Source organism: Erythrolamprus reginae, unplaced genomic scaffold (assembly GCF_031021105.1).
Source record: "Erythrolamprus reginae isolate rEryReg1 unplaced genomic scaffold, rEryReg1.hap1 scaffold_319, whole genome shotgun sequence".
NCBI classification, from domain to species: Eukaryota; Metazoa; Chordata; class Lepidosauria; order Squamata; family Dipsadidae; genus Erythrolamprus; species Erythrolamprus reginae.
In genome coordinates, this window is record NW_027248685.1 from 16,320 (window position 1) to 39,074 (window position 22,755).

Here is a 22,755-nt window from a genome sequence, read left to right on the forward strand (position 1 = left end):
ACCCATAGAAACATAGAAGATTGACGGCAGAAAAAGACCTCCTGGTCCATCTAGTCTGCATTTTATCTTAGGATATATGTATATGTTTATATGTTTATCCCAGGCATGTTTACATTCAGTCCCTGTGGATTGACCAACCATGTCTGCTGGAAGTTTGTTCCAAGCATCTACTACTCTTTCAGTCAAATAACATTTCCTCGCGTTGCTTCTGATGTTTCCCCCAACTAACCTCAGATTGTGCCCCCTTGTCCTTGGGATCACTTTTCTATTAAAAACACTTCCCTCCGGAACCTTATTGAACCCTTTAACATATTTAAATGTTTCGTTCGTGCCCCCCCTTTTCCTTCTGTTGTCCAGACTAGACAGATGGAGTTTATGAAGTGTTTCCTGGTAAGTTTGATGCTTAAGGCCTCCCACCCTTTTTGGAGCACATCTTTGGACCCATTCAAAGATGGTAATGACCACCATCTAACCAGGATGTAAGGCCCCCGTGTCTTCAAAAGGGGGTTGGAGTAGATGACCTCCAAGGTCCCTTCCAGCCTATGATTGTAGATGGGTGATCTCTAACTCGGCTTGCCGATTCAGCAAGTAAAAAAATCTGTTTGTTTTCAAGAAAACCGTCTTGACCAGGATGATATAGGGTCTTGAGAAGGGAGCTGGACTAGAGGACCTCAGGGGCTGCCCCAAAGAAGAGGGAGTCAAGCTATTCTCCAAAGCATTTGAGGGCAGGACAAGAAGCAATGGGTGGAAACTAAACAAGGAGAGAAGCAGCTCAGAACTAAGGAGAAATTTCCTGACAGTTAGAGCAATTAAGTAGTTTCGTAAACTACTCAAGACCCACCTATACCGCCAGGCATGGGGGATTTGAGACACATTTCCCCCAGGCTCTTTATATTTTATGTTTGGTATGTATGTGTTGTCTGGTTTTAATATGTTAGGGTTTTATATATTTCTTTTTAATATTAGATTTGTTTCACTATAATATTGTTTTTATCATTGTTGTGAGCCGCCCCGAGTCTTCGGAGAGGGGGGGCATACAAATCTAATAAATTATTATTATTATTATTATTATTATTATTATTATTATTATTACTATTATTATGTCAGTACAACACAGCAAACGAGATAACTATGCTGGATTTCGTATTTCATCACCAGTCGGGCGCTTCCCAAGCACCTAGGACTGCGTGATGTAATGGTGAATTATGTTTGCCGATCCCAGTAAAGCGGCCTTTTGCAATTGACAGATGGAGATTTTGTCAATTCCGATGGTTTTCAAATGTCCGCTGAGATTCTTTGGCACTGCGCCCAGCGTGCCAAGTACCACTGGGACCCCTTTCACTGGCTTATGCCAGAGTTGTTGCAGCTCGATGTTTAGATCTTCGTATTTCAATAATTTCTCCTCAATTATTATTATTATTATTATTATTAAGCAGTGGAACAGCTTGCTTCCAGAAACTGTGAATGCTCCAACACTGGAAGCTTTTAAGCAGATGTTGGATAACCATCTGGCTGAAGTGGTGCCCAAGCAGAGGGTTGGACTAGAAGACCTCCAAAGTCCCAACTCTGTTGTTGTTGTTATTATTATCACCTCTGAAGTCCCCTTCCAATCCTAAATCACAAATGAGCCCATCGGAATCGGAATCTTTCCTGTTTTGGGTGTGAAGGTCAGATTGAAATTTAGAGAAAGATTCTCACCTGACGGAGCTAACAGCTCCCTTCCACCACACCTCTATCCAGAATCTTGTGACTTCCACACACTTGTAAAAATAGAAAGCAAACCACGATAGGGATAGATGCTACCTCCGTTGCTGTTTGTGTGTGTGTGTGTGTATGTATGAGGTGGGTATATTATTATAAATTCTGGAATGTTTACGGTCTGCACAATGATGAAGGTTTTGCTTGTCCGAGAGCCCCCCACCTCTCTAAGACTGAGAAGCATCTGAGATCGTTCATTATGAATAAATGAATAAGAGATCAATGGAAGTTAAAGTTACAGCAATTAATTTGGAAGCAAATTGAAAATTAGAGGTGGTAGACCCAGGCGACAAAAATAGGAGGGAGGAGGCAGCATTAGGACAATAGTAGATTATTATTATTATTATTATTATTATTATTATTATTATTATTATTATTTTATACAGTGGTACCTCTACCTAAGAACGCCTCTACTTAAGAACTTTTCTAGATAAAAACCGGGTGTTCAATATTTCTTCTTAAGAACCATTTTTTACTTAAGACCCCAAGCCCAGAAAATTTTCCCAGGAAATTTGAGAGCGGCACGAAGGCCTGGCCAGTTTCCTGCCATTTCCCCTGGGTTTCTCTCTCTGTTGCAGTGTATGGGAGGCAGGCTCGTGCCGGGTGTATTGGAGGTGCCTGCTCCTCATGGCCTCAAAGTCCCTCTTTTTTTTTTTTTAAGCTTTAAATTTTGGGATTTTTTATATTCCCCTCACTTCACCTTCTTCCTTCAGCAGCGACTCTCCTCCTTCTCTTCTTCCTCCTACCCCTCCCTCCCAAATTCCAAGCTTTTATTTCTTTCCTAATGGGTTTGCACGCAGTATTTGCTTTTACATTAATTCCTATCGGAAAAATGGCTTTTAACTTACAAACTTTTCTACTTAAGAACCTGGTCATGGAACAAATTAAGTTTGTAAGTAGAGGTACCACTGTATTATATTATTACGGTATAATATACCCTGGGGGGAGGAATCATTGACCCCCTCAGAGAGGGTCCGCAACTTGGGCGTCCTCCTCGATCCACAGCTCACATTAGAGAAACATCTTTCGGCTGTGGCAAGGGAGGCGTTTGCCCAGGTTCGCCTGGTGCACCAGTTGCGATCCCATTTGGACCGGGACTCACTGCTCACAGTCACTCATGCCCTCATCACCTCGAGGCTCAACTACTGTAACGCTCTCTATATGGGGCTACCTTTGAAAAGTGTTCGGAAACTTCAGGTCGTGCAGAATGCAGCTGCGAGAGCAATCATGGGCTTTCCCAAATATGTCCATGTTACACCAACACTCCGCCGTCTGCATTGGTTGCCGATCAGTTTCCGGTCACAATTCAAAGTGTTGGTTATGACCTATAAAGCCCTTCATGGCACCGGACCAGATTATCTCAGGGACCGCCTTCTGCTGCACAAATCCCAGCGACCAGTTAGGTCCCACGGAGTGGGTCTTCTCAGGGTCCCGTCAACTAAACAATGTCGCTTGGCGAGACCCAGGGGGAGAGCCTTCTCTGTGGCCGCCCCGGCCCTCTGGAACCAACTCCTCCCAGAGATTAGAATTGCCCCCACCCTCTTTGCCTTTCGTAAGCTTCTTAAAACCCACCTCTGCCGCCAGACATGGGGGAACTGAGATACTCTTTCCCCCTAGGCCTTCACAATTTTATGCATGGTATGTCTGTATGTATGTTTAGTTTTATAATAAGGATTTGTAACTGTTTTAATATTGGATTGTTTATGCTGTTTTTATTACTATTGTTAGCCGCCCCGAGTCTACGGAGAGGGACGGCATACAAATCAAATAAATAAATAAATAAATAAATAAATAAATAAATAAATAATTACGATTATTATTATTATTACGATTATTATTACTATTATATTGGATTTATATGCCACCCCTCTTCGAGGACTATATACCCAGAAGCAGCACCAGCGTTCCTGCCCTTCGCATTCAGGTAAACATACTACAGCGGCACTTCGCACTCGGAGGGAAACGGAATGAGGACGCTCATCTCTAACCTTCCCCACAACGCCAGTCGATGATCTACTGACCTCTGGCACTGCTCGTTCTCTTCCGCTGGCTTCCCGCTACACAATAGTCATACAAACGTCCCCCGCGAACGTTCCTCGCGAGAGCTACGGGCCTTGTAACCTGACTTTCTGGATGACCCTCACGTTTGGATAGAAATGTATAACTATGGATGTCTTGATGATATGGTACATGTATGGATGTTTGTGTAAGTTTGGTGGGGGCAAAAAAGGCATCTGAGATGATGATAAATATTCTGAAGGTGAACATCTAGATGTTGAAGATGTAATTTCAGGTGGGAATGAGTCATTTGGGCCTTGGGGCTAAGGGTGGAGGGAAGGGCACGCCAGAGGAACACCGACGTGGCCCTGAAGGAGTCAATCTTCAAAGAAGGACCCAGATAGATTAACACTGTGGGCCGAAACTAACAAAATGATGTTCAAAAAAGCAAAATCTTACACCTAGGTAAAAAAAATCCTAGACACGCATACAGACTGGGAGGAACCCCACTTAGCAGTATTGACTGTGAAAGGGATCTGGGAGTCTTGGTGGATAATCAACTAAATATGAGCCAGCATTGTGCAGGAGTGGCTAAAAAAGCCAACACAACCTTAAGCTGCATCAACAGGAGGATACACTCCAAGACTAAGGAGGTGCTAATACCACTCTATAATGCCCTGGTCAGACCACACCTGGAGTATTGCATACAGTTCTGGTCACCGCACTTCAAAAGAGACATAGAAACTCTGGAGAAGGTGCAGAAAAGAGCAACCAAAATGATAAAGGGACTAGAAAGACATGCGAAGAAAGATGGCAGGAATTGGGCATGGATAGTCCAGTGAAAAGAAGGGCCAGGGGGGACATGATAGCAGTCTACAGGTACTTGAGGGGTTGCCCTGGAGAGGAGGGGATCACACTATTTTCCAAGTCACCAGAGGGCCAGACGAGGAACAACGGTTGGAAGCTGACCAAGGAGAGATTCAACCTGTAAATAAGGAAGAACTTCCTGATGGTCAGAGCGATCAACCAGTGGAACGGCCGGCCAGTGGAGGTTGTGACGCCCCAACTTTGGACATATTCAAGAGGAGATTGGACTGTCATCTGGCTGGGGAGGTGTTGGACTAGGTGACCTGCAAGGTCCCTGTCAACTCAAATAAACCAACCAACCAACCAACCAACCAACCAACCAGTAGAGGTTCTCCTGGGACTTACCTCCATGCACAAACCCATGCATGGTGCAATCAGATGGCCCCACCAGATGGATGAGACTTGACTGGCTGTATCCAACGGTGTAGGGTTCTGGAAAGAGAAACAAGCACTTGAAGGACAAGAGAAGATGGAAGCCAAGGACCCAACCCTACCCTTTGCGGAGTCTACGAGAGGTTTCCTAGAAGTAGAAGAACCGAAGGAGAACCAGGCTGGACTCAACCCATCAAAGGATGGACGGACGGACGCCCACCCATCGAAAGTGGCCCTCAACTGATGCTCAACCCCCGTTGACTCAGGAAGAAGAAGGACTAAGTTGAGGGATGCCAAGGGCATTGAGGTGATGTCCATGCCAACTTCTGCAACTGGCCTCCCTCATTAGTTGCTCCAGACACGTCAATCATGGGGCCCAACAAAGATGGGGTTCCCCAACTGGGATCCAGGATCCGGCTTGTAGCAGCACAGATCCTACAGGTAGGGTTGAAGGAGGAATTGAGGCCTACAACTAGGTGTAAAGTAAGCGTAAGAAAACCCTCCCGACCAAGATGATGGAAAGTGGATCACTGTTCCCATTATTTATATTCTTTTCAAATATTAACAAGGATAGCTGGATCGATAAATAAAATATATTGACCTTTTCTCCAAAGGACAAAATTGACAGGAATCCACTTCTGTTATTAAGATACTTAAAGCATTAAAGCAAGCGAGACGCTTCAGGCAGCGTTTAAAGCCAATTAAGCGGCTCCCCTGGTATTAAGCCAGAGGCAGAAATGTCAGCTCTTACAAGCCAGCATTCCCAGATCCTGGTTTAACTCAGTTAATTCAGCTGAACAGCCTTACCTTTACTTTGCCTGTCTGGAAAGCAGTGAAAAGAAAGAGAGAGAAGTAGGTAAGCAAAGGCAATTTAATGCAGAAATAATCACCTACAAGGGGAGAGCCTGAGTGGATGGGAAACCCTGTTTCAACCCCGTTTTCCAGCAGCTACCTTGAGCAGCGGGGTGGACTAGAAGACCTCGAAGGTCCCTTCCAACTCTGTTATTCTTATTTCTGTGTTTGTCTAGGCGGCAGGCAATGGAGCAAAGCAATACAAGGACTGGGATACTGATTTTAAATTTCCACTTGACCAAAATTCAGATGCTAGGCAACTGACTCATATTTATGATGGCTGTAGTGCCCCAGGATCAGATAATCCCAGTTTGTGACCTTCTGACAAGCAAAGCCAATGTTAACAACTGTGGTGATTCATTAACGTGTTAATGAGCCCAACTCAACCTGATCCAAGTCAACTCAACCCAACTACAGCTGAAGTTATTAAATCAATTCAAACCCAAACGAACCCAATCACAGCCCAACCTACTAAATCAACTCAACTCAGCTGAATTCAACCTAATCTAACCCAACTCAACCCAAATCAACCCTGTCTATGCTATTAAGTCAACTCAACCCAAAACCACCCTAAGCTACTAGGTCAACCCAACCCAACCCCAGCCTAAACTATGAAGTCAACTCAACCCAAACGAACCCAATAACAGCCTAAACTAGTAAAACAACTCAACTGAACTCAACGTAACAAAATCCAACCCCAGCCTAAGCTACTAAATCAAACTGACCCAACAACAGCCTAAGCTACTATGTCAATCCAACCCCATCACAGTCTAAGTTACTAAGTCAACTCGACACAACTGAACTCAATCCAAGCTAATCCAATAGTAGCCCAAGCTACTAAATCAACACAATTTTACTGAATTCAACCTAACCCAACCCAACCTACATTACTAAATCAACCCAACTACAGCCTAAGCTACTATGTCAATCCAACCCAATCACAGCCTAAGTTACTAACTCAACTCGACACAATCGAACTCAATCCAAACTAATCCAATCAACAAAACTCAACTTAATTCAATCTAACCTAACCCAACCCCAGCCTAAACTATTAAGTCAACCCAACCCAACCTAATCACAGTAAATCACAGTAAATCAAGTAAACCCAATTCAACCTGATCTAACTCAACTTAACCTAACCGAACCCAACCCAATTCAATCACAGCCTAAATTACTAAGTCAACTCGACTCAAGTCAATAATGTGTTGTACAACAGGAGACATACCTCCTCCCCCCAAACCCCACACATGCTGGAAATGCAAGACATAAATAAACGTGCAGGCAGGTTTCTCCATGACAGACAGGTGCCCACCATACCTGGATTGATCACGGGCACAATGACATCGCCGTTCCTCTCTTTGGTCTCCTGACGTGCCAGCTTCTGTTCCTCATAACGTCGTTTCCCTTCTTCCTCCTGGTCCTTCCGTGGAAACTGGTAGGGAGGTTAAGCGAGACGGTTGTTAAATGAATTTTGTCCCACTGTATGACCTTTATTGCTGTGGTTGTTAAGTGAATCGCCGCAGCTGTTAAGTTAGTAAAACGGCTGTTAAGTCAATCTGGCTTCTCCATTGACTTTGCTAATCAGAAGGTCAAAACATGTATCACGTATTTTCTTCCTTCAAGGCTCACCTGGATTGGAGGCACTTCCAAAACCTTGTTCACGTTGTGGAGAGAAAGAGGGACGTACCACAAAGTGGCTTTGTTGGTCACTCTCTTCGCGCCTGGGGAGAAAAGGAAGAAGCGGTCAGTGAGAAGATGGTGAGAAATTAAGCTGGGGACAGTCAAGAAATCAGCTGTGCATTTTTTTTACCACTGGTCCAACCTGGTAGGATTAGAGATTGTACGCAAATGTGGTTGGCAGGTGTCAAAATATGGGCTGATTCACCAATTCTTTTCAGTTTAATTCAACCCAACCCAATCACAGCCCAGGATACTAAGTCAGCTCATCTCAACAACTGAAGCCAACCCAACTCAAGCCAACTCAACCACAGCCCAAGTTACAACGTCAACTCAAGTCAACAACTGAACCCAACCCAACCACAGCCAAGTTTACTAAGTCAACTCAACCCAAACCAACCCACTCACAGCTCAGGTTACTAAGTCAACACAACTCAACAACTCAACTGAACCCAACCCAATAACAGCCCAGGTCATGTCAACTCAACTCAACAACTGAACCCAACCCAATCACAGCCAAAGTTACTAAGTCAACTCAACCCAAACCAACCCACTCACAGCTCAGGTTACTAAATCAACTCAACTCAACAACTGAACCCAACCCAATCGCAGGCCAGGTTACTAAGTCAACTCAATTCAACTCAACTCAACCACTGAACCCAATTCAACCCAATCACAGCCCAGGTTACTAAGTCAACTCAACCCAAACCAACCCACTCACAGCCCAAGTTGATGTCAACTCAACCCAACCAACCCAACCCAATCACTACCAAGGCTAAGCCAACCCAACTCAAGCCATCCCTGGCTATTACATCAATTCAACTCAACCCAATTCAACCCAGGCTACTGTGTCAATTCAGCTCAATTCAGCCTGCAGGGAACACAAGATACAAAACAACAGAGTTGTAGAGAATGTTGGAGGCCTTCTAGCCAAACCCCTGCCCAAGCAGGAGACCTAATAACCATGTCAGACAGATGGTTGTCCAGTCTCTTCTTATCGATCTCCAGTGATGGAGCATTCACAACTTCTGGAGGCACGTTGTCCCACTGATTAATTGTTCTAAATGCCAGGAAATTTCTCCTTAGTTCTCAGCTGCTTCTCTCCTTGATTTAGTTTCCATTCATTGCTTCCTGTCCTACCTTCAAGTGCTTTGGAGAATAAGTTGACACCCCCCCCTCAGCGCTTTAAATATTGGAAGACTTTTATTCATTCATTCATTCATTCATTCATTCAATTTATTTTGTCCAATATATAATACACATTGAAGAGAAAGATATGTAATAATATAAGTAAAGAAAAGAATAGAAGATAAGATAAGATATAAAAGTATATGTGAACATATTTGTAAGGAAGAAAATATAAATGAGATAAGGAGAGACAATTGGGCAGGGGATGGAAGGCAAACTGGTGCACTTATGCACTTGTTTGAAGCTTCTTGCCTCTCTAAAGTTGGAAATGCCCATTAGCCTTACTCCTAATTTTTAAGAGATAGAAGGACACTTCTCTTTTGGGGAAGCTCTCCTATGACATTGCCCCCACCCCAAAGGGTCTTCAAGCAAATATCTGGCTTTGCATGGCAGTCTTATCCAGAAAGACCTTTGCTCCCTCCCTGATCCTCCTTTGTGTCGGTTGCTATGGCAACCCCTTCCCCAGGAGGGTTTCGGCAGGTGAAGGGGGTATTAGCGGTAAATGTTATTCCACCGACAGGCTGTCACATCCGCTTGGGATCAAGGCCTGAAGAAAGAGCTCAGTGATGGTCTAGGACTGCCCGTAGCAGAGGAGGAGGGGGACGGGGAAGGGGAGAGGAAGGTGGGGGTGAGTTTCCCAAGGGTCTCCTCTTGACCGAATTCCTGAACATCAAAGCGACACAGTTCATTTTCCATCTGTGTTGTTCTACCCTCCCACAAGGACGTTTGGAAGGGACCGAACCACGTTTCTCCAGCTAGCAAAACACACATCATTTTTTTTTTTCAAAAGCAGCCTCTAGAAACAAGGGAGGGGAAGGGAGAAGAAAGCAAAATGTATTTACAGTGTTCCCTCGATTTTTGCGGGTTCGAACTTCGCGAAAAGTCTATACCATGGTTTTTCAAAAATATTAATTAAAAAAAATACTTTGCTTGATTTTCCCCCTATACCACGGTTTTTCCTGCCTGGTGACGTCATATGTCATCGCCAAACTTTTATCCGCCTTTAATAAATATTTTATTTAATAAACTTTACTAAATAAAAATGGTGAGTAATAATCTAAATGGTTGCTAAGGGAATGGGAAATTGTAATTTAGGGGCTTAAAGTGTGAAGGGAAGGCTTGTGATATTGTCCATAGCCACAAATAGTGTATTTACTTCCGCATCTCTACTTCGCGGAAATTCGACTTTCGCGGGTGGTCTTGGAACGCATCCCCCGCGAAAATCGAGGGAACACTGTATTTATTTCTTTGTTTTGTCACATACGTATTGATGGTATACAAAGACATAATAATATTCATATACATAATACTAGTTTAAAAAAAACAACCATGAGGACAGGGGACGGAAGGCACGCTGGTGCACTTATGCATGCCCCTTACTGACCTCTTAGGAATCGGGAGAGGTCAACAGTGGACAGTCTAAGGGTAAAGGTTTTTTTGCGGGGAGGGGGGTTGGTGATGATACTACAGAATCAGGGAGTAAGTTCCATGCATCAACTACACGGTTACTAAAGTTGCATTTCCTGCAGTCGAGTTTGGAGCGGTTTACTTCAAGTTTGTATCTGTTGCGTCCTCGTGTGTTGTTGTGGTTGAAGCTGAAGTAGTCGTTGACAGGAAGGACGTTGTAGCAGTTGATTTTATGGGCTGTGCTTAGGTCGTGTTGAAGGTGACGTAGTTCTAAGTTTTCTAAACCTAGGATTGTGAGTCTAGTTGTGTAGGGCAGTGTTTCCCAACCTTGGCAACTTGAAGATACTTGGACTTCAACTCCCAGAATTCCCCAGCCAGCATTTGCTGGCTGAGGAATTCTGGGAGTTGAAGTCCAAATATCTTCAAGTTGCCAAGGTTGGGAAACACTGGTGTAGGGGATTCTGTTGCGAGTGGAGGAGTGGAGGGCTCTTCTAGTAAAGTATCTCTGGACATTTTCTAGGGTGTTTATGTCAAAAGGCCCAACTGAGCTGACTCTCCCCTCCCTTCCTGATAACCCCCCCCACCAGCTCCTCTGTAGCCCCTCAAAAGGAATGCTGGGTCTGATTCCTCTTCAAAGGGGAAGAATCGTTCTGCAAATTCCAGCGCAGTTGGAAATGTCAGTTTGTTTTCGCAACGGTAAATGCAATGCCGTGTTTCCCTTGGCAGTGGGAGAGGCTGGATGGAAAGCCGGGCGTTTACGGGGCGAGGGGGGGGGATTAAAGAGGGGGAATGGAAGGACTACGCAGCCCATCATCCTGAGGGTGCAGACATTTGGGGAGGACACGTTGCTGAGCGCTGTGCAAGTCTGAATTTTCACCTGGGGCTGTGTTTTTATTAACCGTCAAGCCAGCAATCATTTTGCAGGCGGTCCTCAAGTTATGACCACAATGCAGTGTTCGCTAAATGAGGCATCAGTTGTTAATAATAATAATAATAATAATAATAATAATAATAATAATAGGCAGTCCTAGGTGCTTGGGAAGCACCCGACTGGTGATGAAATACTAAATCCAGCATAGTGATCTCATTTGTGGTGTGGTATTGTTAATGATGATGATGATGATGATACAATGGTCAAATACATAGAATGCTGGCAGCAACCCGTATCAAGCATTAGTGCCAGCAAATCGTATATGTGATGGATTTTTAAATGTCCAGTTGACTTGAGTTTCATGCTTAATATAATACTACTACTACAATTAATAATAATACTAATACTAATATTAATACCACTACTACTACTAATAATAATAATACTGTACTTGGTCAAACATCTATATGAAGTAGTGTAGGGTTTCCTGCCTAAGCAGGGAGTTGGACTAGAAGACCTCAAAGGTCCCTTCCAACTCTGTTGTTGTTGTTATTATAATAATAATAATAATAATAATAATAATAATAATAATAATAATAATAATAATTATTATTATTATTATTATTATCATCATCACCAAGGATGCTGGCAGCAAAAAGTATCAATGGTATTTGTGACACAACTTTAAATGTTCAGTTGGCTTGAGTTTCATGCTTAATATAATGATAATACTAATAATACTAATATTAATGCTACTACTACTACTAGTAATAATGATAATATTATACTTGGTCAAATACCTAGGATGCTGGCAGCAAACCGTATCAATGGTATTTGTGACACATCTTCAAATGTTCAGTTGACCAAGTTTCATGTTTAATTAATAAAAGAGACAATAACAATAACAACAACAATAATAATAATAATAATAATAATAATTTAATAGATTTGTATGCCGCCCCTCTCTGAAGACTCGGAGCAGCTATTGTTATAACAACAACCACAACAACCACAACAACCACAATAATAATTTAATAGATTTGTATGCCGCCCCTCTCTGAAGACTCGGAGCAGCTATTGTTATAATAACAACAACAACAATGCTATTTTTTTTTTAAAGCAAGTAGGGAGCTGGCATGTGGCCAAGCTAAAGAGCAAGCAGATGTTTGTCTGGGGATGTTAAAGGGGAAGGAAAGAGAAGCGGAAGTTGTGCGTACGGAGTATGGATGATTGTGTACACATCTGGCAGGGTTGCAGCTGGAGAAGGAGAAGGTCTGGGGATCAAAGGAGGCCTGGATGTAAACACGGCGGCATAGGGACTTGCGCACCCCACAAAAGGAACAAGGGAATCAGTTCGAAGGGTTTAAAGTCTGGCAAGAGACAACACACACACACAAACACACGCACACAGAGAGATTCCTGTATTGTGGGGGAGCTGGTCTCGCATAAAAGCCTGGAGACTAAAACATACAGAGAACGGCTGCAGGATTTAAAGTGTAAAGTGAAATAAAACAATTTATTGCAAACTGGGCATAGGTGTATTGAAGTTCAAAAATTAATATAACAGAACAGAACAGCACAATGTTAATATAATATAGTAAAATATAGAATAGAATAGAAGACAAGAGAAGAGAAGAGTTGGAAGGAACCTTGCAGGTCTTCTAGTCCAACCCTCCTGCTCAGGCAGGAAACCCTATATACTATTTCAGACAAATGGTTATCCAATCTCTTCTTGAAAAAGTCCAGTGTTAAGAGTATTCATAGCTTCTGGAGGCAAGTTGTTGCATTGGTTAATTGCTCTAACTGTCAAGAAATTTAAATAAAATCCAAACCAAACCAAAGCACAATACAATAAAATATAAAAATAGCCCTTGAGGAATTGGGCGCCATATAAATTAGGGTTTAAATCACCTTTGGGCCAACCTTTGTTAATTTCAGTCACCGTAATTTCACTTTTTCAGATACTTCAGGCCTGGAATGATTGTTATTTTTTGTTTCAATTTTTTTTGATAGATGATTGATAGATAAATAGATAGATTTATTTATTTATTCAATTTTTATGCAGCCCTTCTCTTTAGACTCAGGGCGGCTTACAACATGTTAGCAATAGCGCTTTTTAACAGAGCCAGCCTATTGCCCCCACAATTCGGGTCCTCATTTTACCCACCTCGGAAGGATGGAAGGCTGAGTCAACCTTGAGCCGGTGATGTGATTTGAACCGCTGACTTTGAGATCTACAGTCAGCTTCAGTGGCCTGGAGTACAGCACTCTACCTGCTGCGCCACCCCGGCTCTAGATAGATAGATAGATAGATAGATAGATAGATAGATAGATAGATAGATAGATAGATAGATAGATAGATAGATAGATAGATTAGATAGATAGATAGATAGATAGATTAGATAGATAGATAGATAGATTAGATAGATAGATAGATAGATTAGATAGATAGATTAGATAGATAGATAGATAGATAGATAGATAGATAGATAGATAGATAGATAGATAGATAGATAGATAGATATAGATAGCTGGATGGATGGATGGATGGATAAATAGATGATAGATATGAAGATAAAGAGAGAGATAAATAGATAAAGATAGATAGATAAGATAGACAGATAAGATAGATAAGATAGACAGATATGGATAAAGATAAAGGGAGAAAGATAGATATAGAGAGAGATAGAAAGGTAGATAGATATTGATAAAGATAGATAGACCGATAAAGATATAGAGATAGATAGATAATAAAATAATAAAATAAAACAATTAAAATTAAATTAAATTAAAAAATTAAATGATAAAATAAAATAATAAAAATAAAATAAAACTAGTACACGAAACTACTATACAATACAAGCGTCACCGTCTTCTTTTAATGAGCCCATAATCCCCTGCGGGGGGTGGAGCCGAGTGTTTCCTGGCGGGACGCCTTCCCTGTCGCTAATGCAGTTTTAATCTGCAGGTGTCATCTTATTTTGCAATACAACAGCATAAAAACCATCGGATGCAAGGAACCGTCCCCATCCCCCCAAGAGCGTCCCCGGGCTCACCTGTGAGGATATTCTCGGCTTCCACCTGCACCTGGACTTCCACGGAGTGCTTGGAGGTGTACGTGATCTCGGTGCTGACGTGGGCCACTTCACCGATGCACATGGGCGAGAGGAAGTCGGTGCGCTCCACGCGAGCCAGGGCGGCCACACAGGGCTCCTTTGGGGTGGGAGGGGGGAAGGCAAAGATCCCATCAATCACAGGGGGAAAACCCAGAGACCCACATAGGAACGTAAGAAGAGCCCTGCTGAATGGGGCCAAAGACCCTCGAGTCCAGCATTCTGTGTCCCACAGTGGCCCCCAATTGTCCACGGAGTTCTTGAGCAGAAAGAGAAGGCAAGACCCTCCCTTTCCCCTAACCCCCAACAAATGGGACCCAAGGGAACCTTGCCTGCCTCAACCAACATAGAGGCGGCACTTGGACATCCCTTTCAATAAGGGAGAGAAAGAAAGAAAGAAGGAAGGAAGGAAGGAAGGAAGGAAGGAAGGAAGGAAGGAAGGAAGGAACCTAAGAAGAGCCCTGCTGAATTGGGACCAAGCCCACCGAGTCCAGCATTCTGTGTCCCACAGAGGCCCACCAATTGTCCATGGGGACCTTCAGCAGAAAGAGAAGGCAAGACCCTCCCTTTCCCTTGACCCCCAACAAATGGGACCCAAGGGAATCCTGCCTGCCTCAACCAACATAGAGGCGGTGCTTGGACATCCTTTTCAATAACCACCTATGATACACTTGGCCTCCATGAATCTGTCCAATCCTGCCTTGAAGCTATCCAGACTGACAGCTGTCATGACCTCTTCTGGAAGTGAATTCTATCAATCAACGACCCTCTGGGTGAAGAAATATTTCCCTTTATTAGTCCTCACTTTCTTACCTGTGAGCTTTAGGGAGGCCCCCCTCGTCCTAGTATTGTGGGATAGAGAAAATATTTTTTCTCTATCTACCTTTTCTACCCCATGCATGATTTTATACACTTCGATTGAGTCACCCCTTAAACGCCGCCTTTCAAGGCTGAAGAAACCGAGGGGCTGCAACCTGGTTTCCTAAGGGAGGGGCTCCATTCCCTTGATCATACTTGTTGCCCTTTTTTGCACCTTTTCCAGTTCCATTCTATCCTCCTTGAGGTGCGGTGACCAAAACTGTACACAGGACTCCAAGTGTGGTCTCACCATCGATTTGTACAGAGGCAATACAACTCTTACTGGCTTATTTTCGATTCCCTTCCTAATCATGTCAAGCATAGGATTTGCTTTTTTCACATGCAGGGCTGCTGTCACCAATGTTCCCTCTAATTTTTTTGGGGGGGGGGGGGCGGAAAAGTATAGTGTCTGAGCGGCAGTCCCTTCGGGACTGGGCAGCACAGAAATAATAAATAAATAAACAAACAAACAAACAAATAAAAAACCCACCCTGTTTTGCCTCAGAGAATTTCAAAATAAAATACTGTACTGTGTGTCTATAACAGTGAGCTCATAATAGGGCAACTCTATCAATATCAAAATGCCACTTAAATAGTTGAGCTAGTTACAAACTAGATTTTGATTTTCTTTCTCTCTTCCTTACTCCCATTCTTTTTCTTTCTCTTTTCCTTCCTCTCTTTTTTTTATCTGTTTCTCTTTCTTCCTCTCTCTCTCCTTCCCTCTCACTCTTTCCCTCTCGGCTTCTGGGCAGGTTTGGAAAACTCTGAGTTGATGATGATTTTTAAGTGAGCGATTGCTCACTGCTCAGCTTAGAGGGAACTATGGCTGTCACTCAACCCATCCATCCAGCTGTTTGAAAAGGAACCACAGCTGTTTCCAATTATCCTGCATCGCCATCTAGCGGGCGATGGTTTGTTTTATTTATTCAGCTGGGAATAAAACTGAATTGAAACTGAAATGGAAATTAAAATTGAAACCAAAACGAAAATCAAACTGAAGTGGAATTAAACTTGATTGTTTTAGGATATCAAAAACAAAAGCAGGATATTTTATGTAAGCCGCCCTGAGTCCATAGGAGAAGGGCAGCCTAGAAATCCAATTAAATAAATAATAAATAAATATTTCCGAGGGTGTGTCAGGATCAGGCCTACCTGAGAGAATATTGCAAATTGCAGAGAGAAGAATCCTATAAGTTTAACAATGTAAAACTGCCTAGTCATGGCGACTATGCAAATTGCAATGTAAGCTGATTGGCTGAGAAAAGTACATAATGCACCTTTGCATAGGTGTGGCTTGTGGCTTGGCTTGAAAGTATTGTGGCTTAGTATAGTTTAGTGTGGCTTGTAAATTAGGTGGCTTGTGGTGGATGAAGAATTGTAGCTAAATATTGTAACTGAGAATAGTAGATAGATAATTGTGAATACAGTGGTACCTCGGTTCTCGAACGCCTTGGTTTTCGTACATTTCGGATACCGAACAAAATTTTCGGCAAAAATTTGCTTCGGTATCTGAACAAAAATTCGGATACCGAACAGCCACAGGAAAATTTTGTTTGTTATCCAAAATGTTACCACCCGCTTAACAGTCTCCCAGTCTCTATAGTCTAACCCAGTGATTTTCAACCTTTTTTGAGCCGCGGCACATTTTTTACATTTACAAAACCATGGGGCACATTGAGGGGGGGGGCGCTAAAAAAATTGGACAAAAAAATTCTCTCTTCCTCCCTTTCGCTCTATTTCTCTCTCCCTCTTTCTCTCCCTTCCTCTTTTTTTCTCTCTCTCCATCCCTCTTTCTTTCTCTCTTCCTTCTTTCCTCTTTTTTGCTCTCTTTCTCTCTCCCTCCCTCCCTCCCTCTGTCTTTCTCTCTCCCACCTTCCCTCCCTCTCTTTCTCTCTCTTGCTCTCTCTCTTTCTTGCTCTCTCTTGCTCTCTCTCTTGCTTTCTTTCTCTCTTGTTCTTTCTCTCTCTCTCTTGCTTGCTTTCTCTCTTGTTTGCTTTCTCTTTCTCTCTCTTGCTTTCTCTCTCTCTCTCTCTTGTTTTCTTTCTCTGAGCTTCGCGGCACACCTGACCATGTCTCGCGGCACACTAGTGTGCCACGGCACACTGGTTGAAAAACACTGGTCTAACCTCTCCAAGCTGCAGGGAGGGTGGGGGCGGCTGCAATACCGGCAGCTTCGGGGGCTCCTTTCCTTAGTGCTTTGTCTTGTGCACCAACTTTCTCCTTCCCGGCGGCAGCGGTGGCGACGGCAGCGGCTTCCCCTTGAGGAACAGCAGCGCCGGGAACGTCATGTGATGAAGGGAAGCCGCCGGAGCCATCTCAGCAGTTGCCGCCGCTCCACCGGCTTCTCTTCATTACGTGACGTTCCCGGCGCTGCTGCTGCTCCTCGAAGGGAAGCCGCTGCCGTCACCACCGCTGCCGCCGGGAAGGAGAAAGTTGGTGCACAAGATGAAGCACTGAGGAAAGGAGCCCCCCGAAGCTGCCGGTATTGCAGCCGCCCCCACCCTTCCTGCAGCTTGGAGAGGTTAGACTATAGAGCTCCTCAGATTTTTATCCCATAGGAAATAAAGAAAATAGATTTAATTGATTCCCCAGCGAGTCAACAGGGGCTGGGAACCAATTAAATCCATTTCCATTATTTCCTATGGGATAAATTAATTCAGTACTCGACCAAATTGGTTCTCGACCACACTTCTGGAACGAATTGTGGTCGAGAACCGAGGTACCACTGTACTTTGTATATTAACTACTAGAGAGCTACAGTGTAAATAGTTAGTGTAGGTTTGCTACTAAAGAAGTAAATATTTTCCTAAGAAACTCTGCAGTATGTGTCTTCAATTATCTCCAAGATAAAGATTCCAGATATCCTGGTCTGAGGCAAGCTGGTTAGCTGCTGTGGCTATCTGGGTGAGCTAGCTTTTGCAAAACCTGACTCCAACAGGGTTTTCTCAACTTTCCCAGGACTCATCAACCTCTCTTCATAGCAATAGCATTAGCATTGAGACTTATATACAATTTCTCAGTGCTTTCCCAGCCCTCTCTAAGCAGTTTACAGAGTCAGCCTTTGGCCCCCAACAATCTGGGTCCTCATTTGACCCACCTTGGAAGAGTGGAAGGCTGAGTCGACCTTCAGCTGGTGGTGAGATTTGAACCACTGAAGTTTATTTATTTATTTGATTTTTATGCCACCCTTCTCCTTAGACTCAGGGCGGCTTACAACATGTTAGCAATAGCACTTTTTAAACAGAGCCAGCATTATTGCCCCCACAATCCGGGTCCTCAGTTACAACTGAGCTGGGGTGGCGCAGCAGGTAGAGTGCTGTACTGCAGGCCACTGAAGCTGACTTGTAGATCTAAGGTCAGCGGTTCAAATCTCATCACCGGCTCAAGGTTGACTCAGCCTTCCATCCTTCCGAGGTGGGTAAAATGAGGACCCGGATTGTGGGGGCAATAGGCTGGCTCTGTTAAAAAGTGCTAATGCTGTAAACTGTTGTAAGCTGTCTAAGGAGAAGGGCAGCATAAAAACCAAATAAATAATGATGACAAGACGTTTAAATGATCAAGAAGATACTAAGTTTTATGAAGCATGGAACAATGTTTATAAATGGATAGATAAGAAAAAATAAGATATACAATCTATTTTTAGTTAATTTGTTGTATTTGTTTTTACTTGGGTAATAATAATACTAACATTAATTCAAATTTATTGTTTAATGACTAAGGTAGAATTAGTTTATATATAATAATTAGTTTATATATAAGAAATATAGTAAGAATCTTGGTTTTATATGTATATTAGTAACAATGTGAAAAACCTTAACTCAAATTTAGCAAATTTTTAAATATTCAACATATATCTAATTATGTATTCTTTTTCTGTATTTGAATTTATACTTTCAAGAAAAGTGGGGAAAATGTATCCCCATTTTGTGTTCAATGTTTGTATGTGTGTCTGTCTATTTTAAGAAAATCAATAAAAATATTAAAAAAAACCAAAAAACCCCCAAATAAATAAATAAATGAACGAACGAACGAATAAACAAACAAACAAACAAACAAACAAACAAACTAGCTGAAGGAGCCTGCAACCTCTTTTTTTCCCCTTCTCCTCCTCCTTCCGATGGGGCTAAATTCCTCTACAGCTGTCTTTCTGACGGTTTCTAGACCATGTGAACTACAACTCCCAGCATGCCACAAAAAACAGCCAGGCTGCTGAGGAGAATTCTGGGAGTTGTAGTCCGAGCCTGGAAGCAGCCACACTTTGCAGAAAAGATCCTGTAGCATTTTTTTGGCAGCTGCTTCGTGGACCGTCACCCCTTCTATCCATCCTCTGGGATGGACAGAAGTCAAATAAATCAAATCAAAATTAAATTAAATTGGTGACACTGGTGTTGCCTGGAGTGGTTGTGGGAATAAAGAGGTACCTACCCCAGATTGTGAGTTGCAGTGGCGGGTGCTGATAATGGCTCCAGCTTCTTCGATCATTTTTAATATGGTGCCTCCGTGGACGTTGCCGGCGATGTTCGCGTCATCAGGGCGCATAATCCTGGAGAGAAAGGGGTGGGACCAGAAGAGGTGAACAGGCGACAGTCCTCAGGTTACGACCGTGCGCTTAGCGACTGTGTGCGAAGGGGCGGAAAGGAGGGGTCCCTGGCTGCTCCTCGCACTTACGACCGTGGCTGTTGCCGCCGTTCGTTTGAGTCCACAGCAACGATTGCAAATTTATGTGAGATAAACTGAATCGAGTGAATTTTATTTTAATTTTGTCACGTTTTGAAACGAGAGAGAGAAAAAAAGAAGTTGGAAATAAAAACGTCCCCAGGACTGCATTTAGACTGTTTTGCCCTTTGTTTTGGATTGTACAGTGGCACCTCTACCTAAGAACGCCTCTACTTATGAACTTTTCTAGATAAGAACTGGGTGTTTAATTTTTTTTTGCCTCTTCTGAAGAACCATTTTCTACTTACACATCTGAGCCTCCGAAACTGTAACCGGAAAAGGCAGGGAGGAGCCTCCGTGGGCCCTCTCTAGGAATCTAAGGTGGGGAGAAGCCTCCGTGGGACCTCTCTAGGAATCTAAGGCGGGGAGAAGCCTCCGTGGGGCCTCTCTAGGAATCTAAGGCAGGGAGGAGCCTCCGTGGGCCCTCTCTAGGAATCTAAGGCGGGGAGAAGCCTCCGTGGGGCCTCTCTAGGAATCTCCTGGGAGGAAACAGGGCCCCCCCTGTGGTTTCCCCAATCGCACACATTATTTGCTTTTACATTGATTCCTATGGGAAAAATGGCTTCTTCTTACGAACTTTTCCACTTAAGAGCCTGGTCACGGAACAAATTAAGTTCATAAGTAGAGGCACTACTGTAAATCCAAAAATAAAATTAAAAAACCAAAGAAAAATACAATATATACACACACACACACACACACATTCACACAAAGAAAACACACAAACATTAATATGGGGGGAGGGTGTTGGGAGGGGGGTCCTACTGGATCAGACGGACCGGCATCTTCGGAAACGGGCGTCATCCAGGTTTCGAGACGTCCCCAAAAACTCGCCTTTCCACTTTTGTGTTGCGACCAGCAGACGTTCACAACTTCCTCTCTACAAGCCCAGCCCTTCAGGGTGGCAGTGTGGGGAAGGGACGGTCCTCACCAAGGTGCAGAGAGAGAGAGGGGGGGGGGGAAGAAAAGAAGGGAGGGAAGTCCAAATGCCCATCCCCACCTGTGCAGCGGAGCTTATGAATCACCAGGATGTGGGTCATTTCTGGTGGCGCGTCTCAACCGGTGACACGCATGACCAGCCCACACAAGAAAGGTTTGGGACTTCCAGAATTTCCCCACTTCGGAAGGGGGTGGGAGTTCCGTCCCTGGAAGCGTTCGAAAGGAGACTGGACAGCCTACCTGCTTGGGCAAGGGGGGGTTGGTCTAGATCAGGGGTCCCCAACCACCGGGCCGCGGACCAGTACCGGGCCGTGGGGCATGTTGCACCGGTCCGTGGAGTCAGCAGCTGCCAGTCCTCCTGCCGCCGCCCCCTCCCTCCAGTGCTTCATCTCCCGCTGGGAAAGAGGCCTCGGGAGGCAGGTTCTGCCGGCCACAGGGCGATGGACAGGACAGAGGGGCGGGAAGGACCGGGAGGCTCAAGCCTCTTTTGGCTTCTGCCGTGGCACGCCTTTGCGTTTTTGGCTGGGGGGGGAGGCAGGAGGGCCGGCTTGACCCCCTCCCTCCAGCGCTTCACCTGCCACCGGGCAAGAGGGTTTGGGAGGCAGGTTCTGCCGGCCACAGGGCGATGGCGGGAAAGAGGGGCGGGAAGGACCAGCACCCCCATGCTTAATCCCACCCCCAACCACACCCCTTTCCGCCCCCACCGGGCCATAGAAAAATTGCCTTGCTGAAACTGGTCCCTGGTGGAAAAAACGTTGGGGACCACTGGTCTAGATGACCGACAGGGTCCCTTCTCCCGTCTCTGTTGATCTGTTACATTCTTGAGGAGAGGATAGGTTGGTTGGAGGGGCAGAGACGGAGGGAGGGAAATAAGGAAAGAGGGAAGGAGGGAGGGAAGGAATTAGAGAGGGAAGAAAGAATGAGAGAAAGGGAGGGAGGGAGGAAGAAAGAAATGAGAGAGGGAAGAAAGAAGGAGAAAGGGAGGGAGCAAGGAAGGAGGGAGGGAAGGAGAAAGTGAACAAAAAGGAGAGGAAGGAAGGAAAAAAGAAAGGAATGAGAAAGGGAAGAAAGGAGAGAAAGGGAGGGAGGAAGAAAGAAATGAGAGAGGGAAAGGAGAAAGGGAGGGAGCAAGGAAAGAGGGAGAAAGGGAACAAAAGGGAGAGAAAGGGAGGGGGGAGGAAAAAAGAGAGGAATGAGAAAGGGAAGAAAGAAGGAGAAAGGGAGGGAAGGCCTCCTGATTGGGCAGGCAGGTTGGTCTAGATGACCTACGAGGTCCCTACTTCTGAATCTGTTAATCTTTAACATTCTCGAGGAGAGATTGGTTGAGGGACAGAGATGGAGGGAGGGAGGTTGACGGGGAGAGAGGGAAGGAAGGAAAGAAAGAAAGAGGGAAGGAGGGAGGGAGGGAAGGAGAAAAAAGAAAAAGAAAGGGAGGGAGGCAAGGAAGGAGGGAAAAAAGGAAAGAGGGAAAGAAGGGAGAGGAAGATAGAAAGAAAGAAAGAAAGAAATGTGGGTGGGTGGGTGGAGGGGGAGAAAGGGCAGTGGGGAGGGAGGTTGAGAGGGAATGTGGGAAAGAAGGAAAGATGAAAGGAGGGAAGGAAAGAAGGAAGAAGAAAAAAGAAAAAGAAAGGGATGGAGACAGGGATGGAAGAAAGGAAGGAGGGAAAAAGATGGAAAGAGGGGAGGGAAGGAAGGAGGAAGAAAGAAAGATAGATAGGTAGGTAGGTACATGGGTGGAGGGGGAGAAAGGACAAGAGGGAGGGAGGTTGAGAGGAAGGGAGGGAATGAAGGAAAGAAAGATCTATCTATCTATCTATCTATCTATCTATCTATCTATCTATCTATCTATCTATCTATCTATCTATCTATCTATCATATAGGTCACTGCATTCACACAATCCATTTCACACTCTCGATTTCCGGTGCGCAGCAGCTGAAGAAGGGCCACAAACAAAGCCACAACTTCAAAAGCTCGACCCCAACACCCGGATACTACAGTACTGTACTACATTTGTGCAACCTGATGACCCCACAAAGACTCTGGGCTGTGAGCACCCGTGAATCCCAATTTAGGGGCAATTCAACCCCTTTTCGACTGAATACAGTATGCCAAAAAAGAGAGGTTGCGATTCTCAAAAT

General features: G+C 44.2%; 1 protein-coding gene across 1 annotated transcript in view; it reads right to left on the bottom strand.

Moving 5' to 3' along the window:
- The window catches only part of ACOT7 (acyl-CoA thioesterase 7), a gene marked incomplete at its 3' end in the record, with an annotated part of 34,808 nt that extends 14,259 nt beyond the window's left edge, over positions 1 to 20,549 (bottom strand). Inside the window, 6 exon segments of the mRNA XM_070731438.1 lie at positions 4,969 to 5,055; positions 7,165 to 7,279; positions 7,477 to 7,568; positions 14,047 to 14,203; positions 19,387 to 19,504; positions 20,443 to 20,549. Coding sequence (XP_070587539.1) covers positions 4,969 to 5,055; positions 7,165 to 7,279; positions 7,477 to 7,568; positions 14,047 to 14,203; positions 19,387 to 19,504; positions 20,443 to 20,462 — 589 coding nt within the window.
- Between the last annotated feature and the right edge of the window lie 2,206 nt (positions 20,550 to 22,755).